The 12,869-nt window shown below is 42.4% G+C and overlaps 1 protein-coding gene across 3 annotated transcripts in view; it reads left to right on the forward strand.

The window, feature by feature from the left end:
• Lmo7 (LIM domain 7) overlaps positions 1-12,869 on the forward strand; it is a 193,363-nt gene that overhangs the window by 63,728 nt on the left and 116,766 nt on the right. For all 3 annotated transcript variants that reach the window (XM_026788357.1, XM_026788359.1, XM_026788358.1), the window contains exon 3: positions 6,010-6,079. In XM_026788357.1, coding sequence (XP_026644158.1) covers positions 6,010-6,079 — 70 coding nt within the window. The remainder of the gene's footprint in view (positions 1-6,009; positions 6,080-12,869) is intronic.

The raw sequence follows: 12,869 nt of genomic DNA on the forward strand, positions 1-12,869 counted from the left end.
ATATATATATATATATATTCATTCTCTCATTCTATATTTTGTCTTTTCACTCTCTTGGCAGCATCTTTTGGGTAGCCAACATTTTTAATTTTAATGAAATCTAACACATCAATTGCCTCTTACACGGCTTGTGCCTTTGATATATCATATCTAATATATCATACTGGATCCAAGGTTGCCTAGATTTTCTTTTCTCTTGTCTTGTAGGAGTAAAAGTTTGTGATCCTTGAGTTTTCTCTGTAATGTCTCTGTCTAAATACTGGCTGTCCATCCTGATTGGATAGAGGAAATTTCCTGCTGTTCGGTCCATTAGTCTGTAGTTACTGGAATTGCTCAGAAAGAGAAGAATCTGTGGTCATCCCACCCCACCCCACCAGGTTTTGCTTCCTGCCCTTTAAAAACCTTGAAATTAAAGTGTGACATCACTTTTCCCCGTTCCTTCCCTCCTCCACCCACTCCTAGGCACATTTGCTCTCTCTCAAATTCAAGTCCTCTTTTTAATTGTTGTTATTTATATTCTTAACTATTCCTAAATAGATAAATATAACCTACCAGAGGAACAGGAAGTCCGCTGTGAGATCACATCTCCTAGAAATGTCAGGAAAGCTACACCCATGAAATCTCAACAACATGCTGCCTAAACAAGACGTAAACAAGGACGACACTAATGGACAGACTAACATACGAAGGGAAATCTCGGGGCCTCAAGCATTGACAAGGGACGGCAATTAAGGAATGTCGAGAGCATGAGTAATAATGTTTCCAGGGAGGAGCCCCCTGACCCCCATTGGTTAGCACAGATGGTGACCCCTGAAAACATATACACACAGTCACATTGTATAACTGTTTCCTGCACTCTGGCATGTTTTCTAGCGTACTGATGAGTCTCAGTAAAGAGCCATTGTAGGAAAATGACAACAGTCACGCTGGTGTGGACTCCCTGTTCTGCCGCATGGGTGCCCGTCTCAGCGTCTGCTGACGAGTTTTTAATTTATGTTAGAGTTGAGTTTTTATCACTTATGCTTGAAAACACGAACACAGTAATGAATTTTTATACCGAAAGCTTTTACTCTTCAGTTTGAAATGACTAATACTGGTGATCTTACCCATGAAAATGTGTTCACCGTCTATTTAATGCGCTCTCTATTTTAAAATATGAATGCAGACAGAAAACCGTTGACCTACAATCTTGACATCTGAAGATAACCAGTCTGGATGACTGGATCTGGCAGTTCACTCTCTGGATCAACACTGACAATTAGGAGAAAACGATAAAATTTCATTCCTCTGGAACAGAAAATATAGACAAGTGGTATTGGTTAAAAAATTATGACATTTTATTGACAGCAAAGCATTTTTTTCTAAATTTACTGCCTTAAAGAAGTTAGAAATTTTGAAAATTTTACACAACCCCCCCCATCCAAAAAAAATTCAAGGTGGATTTCAGGGCTTTGCTCCAAGAAGTTAAACTTCTCTGCTTGTTCTGTGCCTGAGCCTTGCCCAGGGCTTTCTTTTGTAAGCATGCAGTGTCCAACGAGCAGAGCTCCTACTTATAATAAAAGTAAACAAATAAATAAATACCCTGTAGTTAATAATCAATGAAAAGATATTTGTAGCTTTGGTTTGCTAGGAAGGTGTGTCATTCCTCCTGTGTCTTTTTCACAAACTGTGGAATGGAGACATTGCTCAGTGGATGGTTGCTCATCTTGTATGCTTCTGAGTTCAGTCTTTGCACTGCGTAATCCAGGTGGGCTGCCGAGTCAGAGGATCGGAAGTGCAAGGTCACCCCTGGGTGCGCGTAAGCAAGCTTGAGGCCAGTTACAGGGAACACTGTCTCAAGATAAACCTGACAATTAAACAATTAAACTTAATTATAAAACTTGGATAGTGTGAAGGTACACATTTACAAAATGCCTTAGCAGGTAACAGAAATGTGCCCGAGCAGATGATTAATAAGATCACCCCTAGGTCACCAAGCTCTTGGAGTGCATCCGCATAAGTCTCCTGTGTATGCCTTCCCATGGGTTTTTGGAAACCTTCGGAGACGGGAGGTAAATAGGTATGGCTGAATTTTGAATGTTTTGCTGGAGAGTTCTCAGACAAAGGGGAGAAGTGAAGTTTGCTGTTTAGAGCTATTATTATTATTATTATTATTTAATTTTGCAGGTTAGCCCACAGTAGAATGTCAGACTCGGGCTCTCCTTAGAAATGTTCACGCCCGAGCTATGTTGAGCTTTATAGATGGCTTTCTCTGAGGGTCGCACCTGAGTTGCAAAGTCAGACTATCTCCGCTGATAGGAAAAGGTCTATGAACGGAGCCAATGCTCTAAGCACAGGTCCACTCAGCTCTTTTGTAGAGGATAGACAACATCATTGCTGGAAAGGGAAGAAGAAGGGAGAGTAGACATCTTGAATAGAGCATTGTCCATTTGGACTACAATAACAACTACCAGTAAACGGGCAGCTTGTATATAGGAGGATGTTCGTTCTCACCGTCCTGAGCCTAGGAAGTTCTCGACGAAGATGGGCGTAGGTTGCTTGTCTGGTAAGGGCCATTGTTCACAGTACCCACGTTCTTAGTGTGGTCTTCTCACGACGACTTCCCATAGGGGAAGGGCCAGGCCTGTTGACCGAGGGCACTAATCCCATTCAGGAGGGGCAGAGTCATGAGACTGTCACCTCTCGAAGGGCCCTGCCCTTTAATACCATAACTTGGGAGGTCAACATTTGAACATGCTAGTTAGGAGGTTCACAAGCACTCAGAAGAAGCTCAGGAAAAGGTTATTGAGGTCACTGTGAGAGTACCCTGAGTTACTTTGTGTTCTAGTTTTAATCTTACCAAGAGAACAAACCTCTGCTGGGCTAAGTAAGCAATAACCAGGTTTGTTCCCTCATGCAAGGGAAGGCTTGAGAGGGATAAAGAGATAATTCTACTCCGGGCTGGAGGGATGGAACACAGGGTCACAGGCCAAGAACAGAGGGCATGGGAGCATCTGGAAGTTTATCCCGTAATCTGACTCTTGCTTCAGAGCCAGTGACCTGAAGTCAGTGTCCCTTTAGAGAGTCTACAAGTGAAATTCAAGAACACTTAACTATGCAAAGCATGTCTGATTGTAAAAGTGAGTGTTTCCATATAGGGTACTTAAATTTCCTTTAACTCGAGACCCTGCCTGAGGTCCATGAAGTGTGCTTAAATTTTATCTAACTATTTTTAGATCTCACATAACGTTTTCTTATCCTTGTAAAAAATATTCTAAAAGTGCTTCCTTAAGAATCATAAGTTCATAACTCATCAAATGATTTGCATGCTCAGTGATTGTCAGAACGGTGTGTGCATTTCCTCTATAGCCTGGTGCTTAGAACGCTGGGTGTTATGATGGATGAAGTCAAATTGTATTTCCCTCTAGTGACTCGGATCTCCTGAAGGCTGAGTGTGCTCTCTCCAGAGAGCTGTTTTTTTCCTTGTGGTGGTTTCCTTGTGTGCACATGTGTAAGAATGTTGAAATAAGAGCGGCGGGGCTGCGTCCCCCGGCACCCGGCTGCCCACATGGCTAGCTTAGCTTATGACACGAAATAATTACACGGAAACTGTATTCTTTTAATCACTGCCTGACCCATTAGTTCCAGCCTCTTATTGGCTAGCTCTTACATATTGATCTAACCCATTTCTATTATTCTGTGTAGTCCACAAGCTGGCTTACCAGGAATGATCTTAACCTGCGTCTGTCTGGCGTGGGAGAACCATGGCGACTCTCTGACTCAGCTTCTTTCTCCCAGCATCCTGTTCTGTTTTCTCCACCTACCTAAGGGCTGGCCTATGAAATGGGCCTAGGCAGTTTCTTTATTAATAAGAAATCATTCCCACATCATAAGAAGGTTGGGGTGTGAAAAGGAAGACTAATTCATTGTGTAGATGTTGCTTCTAAGTAATGTCTGTGGCCATATTTGCCAAGGTGGGAGGAGTCTGTTCACCCACCAGAAGGTATCTGTCTGTCTGTGCTGCTTCCTTACTCTGCCCCTTATTTTACAGACAGCAATCTGTTTTTATTATTCATTCTGGAAACTGCCTAGAAAATGCTCTTGAAATTATGATACTATATTAGAAAAGTCATACGTCATGTCACTGGGTAAACAGAGTGACCTTGTCAGAGTCACAGTGACTCAGTGGGTGGGCCAGGAGTTTATGACCCTACCCTCTGTCAGGACAACTGTGCTCAGGTGTCCTGAGAGGTTATATGTTACTCCTGCTTATATTAGCTTCTAAGTTATAGCAGTGAAAGAATGTATTCTCTGAAGAATATTACTCTAAAAATACCACTGCCGAGATAGTGGTGAATACCTATAAATGACTTCTTGATTGGCTAGGTCAGAATTATGTTGTTCTTAAGCAATGCCTCACTTATGGGTTCTTCTATGCATTGCTGGGGAGCCAGCTGTAATAGCTACGTAGAAATGCCACAACTATAGAAGCATTCAGTCAGGAGGGAAAAACTAGAGGGATTAATTTACAGCTGCCATTTGTGTTAGTAATCTGCCTAATCATTTTCTCCATCCCATGTTGGTAATCGAGGAAAAAACGATGTGGAGAGAGAAGGGAAAAGGCTTTTTTAAATGACTTGCGACGTACAATTCAGAAATGAGGACTCGTGGAGACACAGTTGAGGGGATAACATACATCTGGGGGCCTGGGGCTGGAGTGCAGCTTGGTGGTAACATACTGGCTTAGCCCACATGAGGCCCCGAATTCCGTTCTCAGCCAGGCATCCTCAAAGCCAAGGAGATGGCTGTTATTATGTGTGGTTAAGTTGTCTAAAGATCTTTGTGTGAATAAACTGCAAAAACAGAAAAGCAACTTTTGTTTGCCAGGCTAAATCTTCCTAAGCCAATGTTTTGTAATTTTGAATGTTGCCGAACAACATTCTGAAGGCTATTAGATGGAGATGCTTTTGTCTCCTTTTCCTATTCCGAGCAAATGCAAATGTATATAGAGATCTCTGGAATGAGGAAGGAGTGACATTCCACAGGACGCTCTCCCACACCCACAACCAGTGCCCATTGCAGAGGAGAGACCAGCGAGCTAGATGATTTATTTCCTCCTCTTGTTTTGCTTTCCTGTCGGACCTCCTTACAGAATAAAGAATTGCTTATTCGGGTGATGAATTGTTAAACAACAACAACAAAATAAATCCACTATTTCAAGACACTGCTTTGTGACAGTGATTAATGATTAATTACCCACTCCCACATTAATGGGAATACACTGTGTATTAAGTTACTATGTGGTCGGACTCTATCAGCGAAGAAAATGAATGAATCCACGCCAACCACAATTTAGCCACAGAATAGCCCTTTAGTGCGGGTGTCAATGATGAGTTGCTTTCCTTGTGCTTTGGTGTGTAGAGGCGCAGATATCTTTGCCATGTGTGTCATATTAACTGGAAGTCACTCAGTATCAGATCCTAGGGTAATTTGGAGGAGTTCTGGTACATTTAATTTTCACCCAGTCATTCTGCTCTGGTAATCGGCCATGGGCGTGAACATGTTACCAGTAAGAAATAGTCAATTATTTGGATGAGTTCCTCTGCACCCTTTACACGTGAAACAATGGGGGTAGAAACAAGGAACCAGAGGAGAAAACAAAAAACATCCCATTGAGAATTATTATAGGGAAAAGTGTTCCTAGGGCCAAGTGAAGGAAATTCCGATGGTACTCTTACTGTGTGGTGAAACGGAACCAGATTGAGCCTTTCTTTGTTGCTTGTGAAACTATTTTTAAAGACAAGGGCTTTTGGATATAGAGGTCTGATCCTGGGTTCAGAGTTCTTCGTTTTGAGTTTAAAAACTGAATTTAGTTCTTTTTTTGTCTTCTGATGGGCCACTGGCTCAGAACAGCCACATAGTTCTGGGATCGGAATTATCTACTCAAAATTTTTGAGACGATTTCAATGAGCACTAAAATCACCTTGGCTTTTTTGTAACTGCATGTGTTGTTTGTTTATTTACTTTCAGTTTGATTAATAAGCTCAGACCCGGCATCATTAAGAAGATCAATAGACTGTCTACACCAATTGCAGGTTTGGTAAGTAATACATTACCTTCAAAACTAGGTTTCTTCAGCTTCATTTTATTTTTAACCAACAAATAACGATTGTGCACATCTTCGTGTGCCGTGTTATGTCCCTCTGATATAGTATAATGTGTTATATATTTCAAAATGCTTAGAAGAAAGGACTTTGAATGTTCTCACTTTAAAACTGTTTTTGTCTTTGAAGTATAAGGAAGTGGTCACAGTAGGCCCCTTCATCTGTAATTACTGTCACTTTAAAAAGAGTGACAACCTCCTTTTGCCTTTCAGCTCTTCCTTTCTGTCCAGAGGCTTTCGTTTTAATTTGTTTTTGTTTGGATTATGATGCTTCAAAGTCTGGCTGTCCCTTTTCTGGGACAAGTTCTTTCTTCCACAAGTTGCATGTGAGTTGCTCCCGTTCTTCCTACAGCTCTACCATGCGTGCATGTGCCATTTTCTTGTCGGCCACAGCAGCAGCTCCTCAGACTGTCAGGCTTTCCCTGGTTGGTGTGTTTCTGTTGCTGCAGGCTTCTGTATTATGCTCACTTAGGTCATAAGAAGATCTGCAGAATAATCAAGGCCCTCTAGCCTTCCTGTTGATGGATGTGTCTCTGCCTTCTTCTGTGTCAGGGTCACATCGTTTCTAAAGAAGCACCAGTGATTCCCAGATGCCCCCCCCCTTCATTATGACTCTCCTTTTAGTGGTGATGGAAATAGAAGCAAGGCCCGTAACTCTTCTAACCAAACACCATATCACAGCTTTATTCCCAGCCCCCCGTCTTCAAATGGAAGATTTCTTCTAAGTATTAAGAAATCCTACACACTCTCGCCATGTGGTGATTTAGATTTTCAAGACACCGTGGACACCAATGATAACATGAATCGATGCCTTTGGAAAAATATATAATGAAACAAATTGATGAAGAACTTTCCAGAAGATTTAATAAGCCTTACCTGCCAATACTGGTGGGATGGAGAGATGGTCCAGCAGTTAAGGGCACAGGGTAAGGGTTAAAGGTTCTCAGTTCAGCTCCCAGTGCCCATATCAGGTGGCCCACAATCACCTGTAACTCCAGCTCTAAGGGATCTGACACCTTCATCTGAACCCAGAGGGCGCTGATACTCTGGTACATAGGCTCCTGTCACATAATTAGATTACAAGTCATAAAAATTAATCTTTAAATAAAATTACTATACTGGTGACAGAAGTCAGTTAAAAAGATCTCAGAAAGCACTGCATAATTAATAATTGGAATTTAAAACCTAACTGATAATCTGTGGATTATTCAGTGCTCTTCTAATAATCTATTTGCAAGACTTCTTTCTGGGTTTCCGTGAGTTTACAGCTGTGACAAATGACCAGGGGAGCCACAGACAGCCATGCCCCAGCTTCTGGGTTTGCAGGAGCATCAAAATCTCATCAGAACCTGACAGGACTGAGTTTGGCCAAGGATTTATTATTGGAAAATAACTGTCTGGGAGAGAAGGAATGAGGTGTTGAGGTTTCTTTGAAATGTAGAAGGCATATAAAGTTCTTAGAGCTACTGGTTCCAGTACTGACTGCTTCGAACCAAACTGCTTGTATTCTAGACCTGTCATGAATAGGTAGCTGACCTGTAATTTGTACTGGTCTTAAATTTGGGTAAGTAAAATGCCTATTACACACACACACACACACACACACACACACACACACACACACACACAATTTCCTATTCTTCTAGTTATTCAAAAAATAACATTAAAGGAATGTGTCCCTGAAGTCTTTCCAGGAGAAAACATTCAGTCTTATAAAATAAATAAGCTTTATATGAAAATGACTTATTAAACAACCTGTACAAAAATAAATGTTTGAATTGTATTGAGTTACACTATCTTTTCCAGTGGCCTGAGTTATTCTTAGATAGTTTAATTTTTTGATTTTGAACTTTCATTTCTTGGATCAGTTACCTGCATTTTAAATGAAATTAGTCTTTGATCTCAAATATGCCCCCGAGAATCTGGAATGCTTGAATTGTGCTGTTTGTTGCTGTTGGCTACTGTTGGCTTTATTCAACTTTACGATTGTATGATTAGATGCAAGCACAAATGTATTTTATTTTTAAGCCCCAAACCCTCTCCAGCCATTTCTATTTCAAGCATCAGAAATTCTCTCCAGTTTGAATTTTATCTTTAGAAGCTAAAATGAAATGCATTTCCGGTATATTAAATAGAAGGCTTTTCTAAGCACTGTGCAGCGAGCATTTCCATGGGGTATGGGTGTGTAAGAAAGACTTTAGCTGCAGAGTGGGCTAAGCCCAATTGGTTTGAAGTGAGCATCATGCCTCGTTTGCCTGCTGATGCTTGTCACAATGGCTCTAACAAAATTTGTGATTCCAGCATCCACCTGGAGAGGGGTTGGTATGAGGACTGAGGGATAACGAGGAGTTTGATGTTCAAGTCTTCAATGCATGCATGTTCTTTCTGTTAACAAATAGTTGAGTGCCTGTTAGGTTGAGGAGTTTTCTAGCACTACACTGGGAGTGTTGTAAGAGAAGGGCAAAGGACTGTAGACTTTGACTTCAATTTCAGGGAAGCAGAGGCACACAAATCAATTAACAAGTGGGCAAGAAGGCACCACGAAGTGAATGTGTTAAAGAGGACAGCATTGGACTGACATCCCAAAAGGTTGAGTTCTGATAGTTTCCTAAGGAGTAGGAAAAAAACCTGGGATTTTGGCATCTGTGCAAGAATACTGAACAATCTAGGCCAGACTTTTCATAATGCTAACAGTTATGTTCACGGCACCCAACACAGACACTAATGCATACAAGGGATAAAAGAGCTTGTTAAACAAGGGATGACCATGTTTCCATTGTGTTGGAGGAGAGGTGACTTGTTTGTCCCGGTTGCCCAGAACTGAAATAATCATACAGGAAACTCAGGTTGATATAATCCAAAAGTCTTCTTAATCAAATTTTGTGTGTTTTATGTATGTGTGTGCGTGTGTGCGTGTGCGTGTGTGCGCGCACACACATGCACTTCAGAGAGAGTCTCTCTGCCTCTGTCCATCCCCGATCTTGCTCTCACACAGAAACAGAGAGACAGGAGAGAGAGAAGAGACAAGAGAGAGACACACAGAAGGAAATAGGAGAGAGAGACAAACAGATATAGAGACAGAGACAGAAAGAGACAGACAGACACACAGAGGTCATCATCAGGTGTCTTCCTTGGAAGCTCTTCACTTGGACTTCACCAACTTTCCTTAGGATGCCTTTCTCAGTAGTGAAGCCTTCAAGCCAAGTCAGGTGAAGATGGTTTATTTTGATGCTCTATCAGCTGCCTCTTGAGGTAAGCCAGTGTACACCCACAAACATGCCAGCTCAGCTTACTTCTTCATTCCTGTGCAGTTCCCAGCACAATCTTTCTTTGGCATCTCTTATCTGAGATTCAAAAGAGGATTCTGAATGTACCAGGCCCTTTTTCTCTTTCTGCTTACCGGCAAGCCTGAGAAAGGGTTCTTGGAGAAGGTAGTTGTTTGGGTAAATGGGATTGCCCATGAGCGTTGGCTTCTTTTGAATCATTCAGAGCCTGGAAGGTTAAAGAGGTTGGGTGCTTAAGTAAGGGGAGATGCACCAAAGACGTTGACTCCTGAAAGAGCTTCTGCATGGAAACGTGATCTGAGTGGTTAGGAAGCTTCATGGGCTTTCCTCCGCGGCTCCTTCCTAAAGATTTTTAGCTATGCGAGTTGTGCATTGTGTTTTAAAAACAAAAGCAAAGGATTGAGAAAACCGTGGAGTAGGTTCTGAGATATGGTACGTGGCTAGAGAGATTTATATTACATGATTTTCTTGAAACATTTGATGTAATTGTTTTCTCTAGAAGGTGAGAGAATGTGTTCTCTTGTATGTTCTAGTGATAAGGTTTCTCTCTCTGTCTCTGTCTCTCTGTGTGTGTATTCCATGGTTTGGTGTGTACTTCAGAGGACAATTTGCACTAGTTGGTTCTCTCCTACTATGTAGGTCTCGGGGATCAAACTCAGGTTACCAGGCTTGAGGACAAATGCCATTTCTTACCAAGACATCTCATGGTCCTTACTTGATCATCTGGTTTCATAAACAATTATATTCTTCCTGTTTCTTCTCTGCTGGCTATTCATCTCAAAATTGGGTTTGAAAAACCACCAACTAACCCAACAGTTAGTTTATATCTTCTAAAAAGTTATCTAGTGCTAAGTGTGGGTATGTTCAACATACTGAAACACAAAACTAACAATATAGGAATAAAAAAATGTCCAACAACAAAATAAAACCCCAAGGAACAGGCAAGATATCCCGGTAGTGAAAAGAGCTATTGAAGCAGAATAATGTTTACCATGGGATACGTTAGCCTTTGTGAAATACAATATGAGGGAAAACAGCAAGGAGGTTAGTAACCTTAAACCCTTCAGCCATCTTGGACACCTGACAGTGTACTTGGATTTAAGTAAAGCAAGGCTTCTTACCCCCAGCACTGCCGTTCACACCCTGAGCCCTGTGGATGCAGGGACAGATAATTCCGTATTGAGCACTCTGCCCTGGGCATTGTTGACACTATAGAGGCCTCAGCAGCCTCTGGGACTCACTGAAGGACAAAAGCGCTTCCCTTTTCCATCATTTCTGCTCACTAAACGAGTCTTCTGACATTGCCAGTGTCCTCTGTGGGATAAAACCATCCCTGGTTGAGAGCCACTGAGCTGGAGGATCAAGGCAGCCTGCGTTGGGCCTTGCTATAGGGATCCCTTGGCTGACTGCCCATAGACTAATCTTTTCACATTTTCATTTCAGTTATGATTTTTCTGTGAAAAAAAGTGATAGTTCAGAAAATGTGGCTAGATTCATTTACTTGGCCATCAGTGGGCTTCCTGGAAAAAGTCTTGGTGTGTTCAAATTTGTATGGAAATCAAAACTGGATAGAACGTGTTTGAAGTAAAGAATTACTTTTGTTTTTGCCTGGCATGTGGTTCAGACCTCTAACCCCAGCACTCTTGAAGTTGAGACAGGAGGATACTGAATTCAGTCAGGGCCTGCTTAGGCTCCACGGTGAGTGTGAGGCTAGCCTCAGCTATCTAGCAGATAGTGTCTTAAGAGAAAATAAAGTTAACTCTGAGGGGTACAATATGTGTGGTGGGACACACAAGCCAAGAAGGCAGATTCCTCATTCAAATGCAGGAAACCCAGGGGACGAGACGAACATCCCGGCTGGCTTATGCTACTGGACACGTTAACTTCTTTTGCCTTCGTGATGGACACTGCAGAACTGAAGCAGGCCTGGGTCATTCTGACTGCTGTGTTCCGGGTGGGTAGTAGTTAGCGTGTGCTTGGGTGGCATTGTCCACTCTCCCTCCGCTGTCCTGGGTGTCAGCAGGATGATGTGACTGAGTGGAGTCTGGTTCTGCGTCAGAGTGTTCCTTCCCAGAAGCTGTGGAAAGTTGACTTGGGGACCGGCTGTCAGGCTGACGTCACACTGCCTTGCTATTGTGATGTGGACTGTCTCTGTGAACTACCACCCCACCCTTGTTTTCCCCTTTTCAAGGAAAGTGAACTTTGTAGGCAATGGTGCTCTTCTTCTGTTTCCACAAGAAAATCCAAAAGTGGTAGACCTCAAGGGCATATTTTTTAGGGGGAAAAAAAAGCCCCCGATTTTGTTTTTTCTTTTCTCTTTTCTAGAATGGAATAATTTAAGAAGTATAAAGCTAATGAGCCAAAGGAAACTAATGCTCCTGACCACAGCCCACTTGTCCAAACAGCTGCCTTCTTAAGGAACTCATTCTCTGGCTAACCGCTGACCTGCGTGGGCCTCCGAGGAATTATCTCTTTAGTAATAATTAACAGATGCGCTTGCGGGCACGTTTGGGTGTTTTAAGAATAGAAAACTCTGGAACTGGAGGCATAACTTTCTGCTTCCCTGGCATATCTAAGGTCCTGAGCTCCCTGTGTTCCTTGACAAACCCAACAAACAGCCAAAACCAAACCAGTCCACCCAGCAGAATACTGGAAATGCGTAGACACTTAAGACCTCTATAGTGAGATAAAAGAGCCATGTAGACTGCGTGACTTAGTCTTCTTGCGAGACCCTAACAGTGAAAGCAGGGGCTGTCTCTGACTCTTGTTGCTTGTTTTGGGGATCTGTTCCTTCCTGGATTGCCTCATGCAGCCTTAACAGAAGAGGAAGGTGCCCAGTCTTACTGCATATACCGTGGCTGGCTGATAACCACGGGAGGCCCACCTGCCCATATCTGAAGAGAAACAGAGGAGGAGTGGATGGGTGGCGGATGTAGAGAAAGGAACTGGGGTGAGAGAAGGAGGGGACACTTTGGCTGGAATGTAAAAAAAGCAAAACAAAACAGAATTACGGGAAAATTTTAGCTGTGTAGGTTAGAGAGACCCGAACTCTCTTGTGGAGAGTTTTTGCTGATCTTGTAGCTGACTCTGAGGAGATTTTCTACTTCAGATCACTGGGTAGGCTTTCCCTGAGTGAGTTCTCTTTGATTTATGCATCCTTGTTTGTTTGATTGCTCAGCCAATCAGACTAGCTGATTCTGACAGCTGTGTTCCCCATCTTCAGCGGGATGGAAGTCAACCTCTATAAACTCGGAAAGGTGTGGCCTCTGCCACAGTGGGCCAGCGAGCCCCTCCCTTGGTGAGCTGTCTACTCATGTTTAATTCTCCTTTTATTGTTGGGATTTTCATTTCACCACGTTTGATAATTAGTGATGGTCCTGGGCTTCCATGAGTTTTTATGCTCTTTACATTTTATTTCTTGCCAATCACCACCTTGGAGCAAT

Source organism: Microtus ochrogaster, unplaced genomic scaffold, assembly GCF_000317375.1.
Source record: "Microtus ochrogaster isolate Prairie Vole_2 unplaced genomic scaffold, MicOch1.0 UNK2, whole genome shotgun sequence".
In the NCBI taxonomy this organism is placed as follows: domain Eukaryota; kingdom Metazoa; phylum Chordata; class Mammalia; order Rodentia; family Cricetidae; genus Microtus; species Microtus ochrogaster.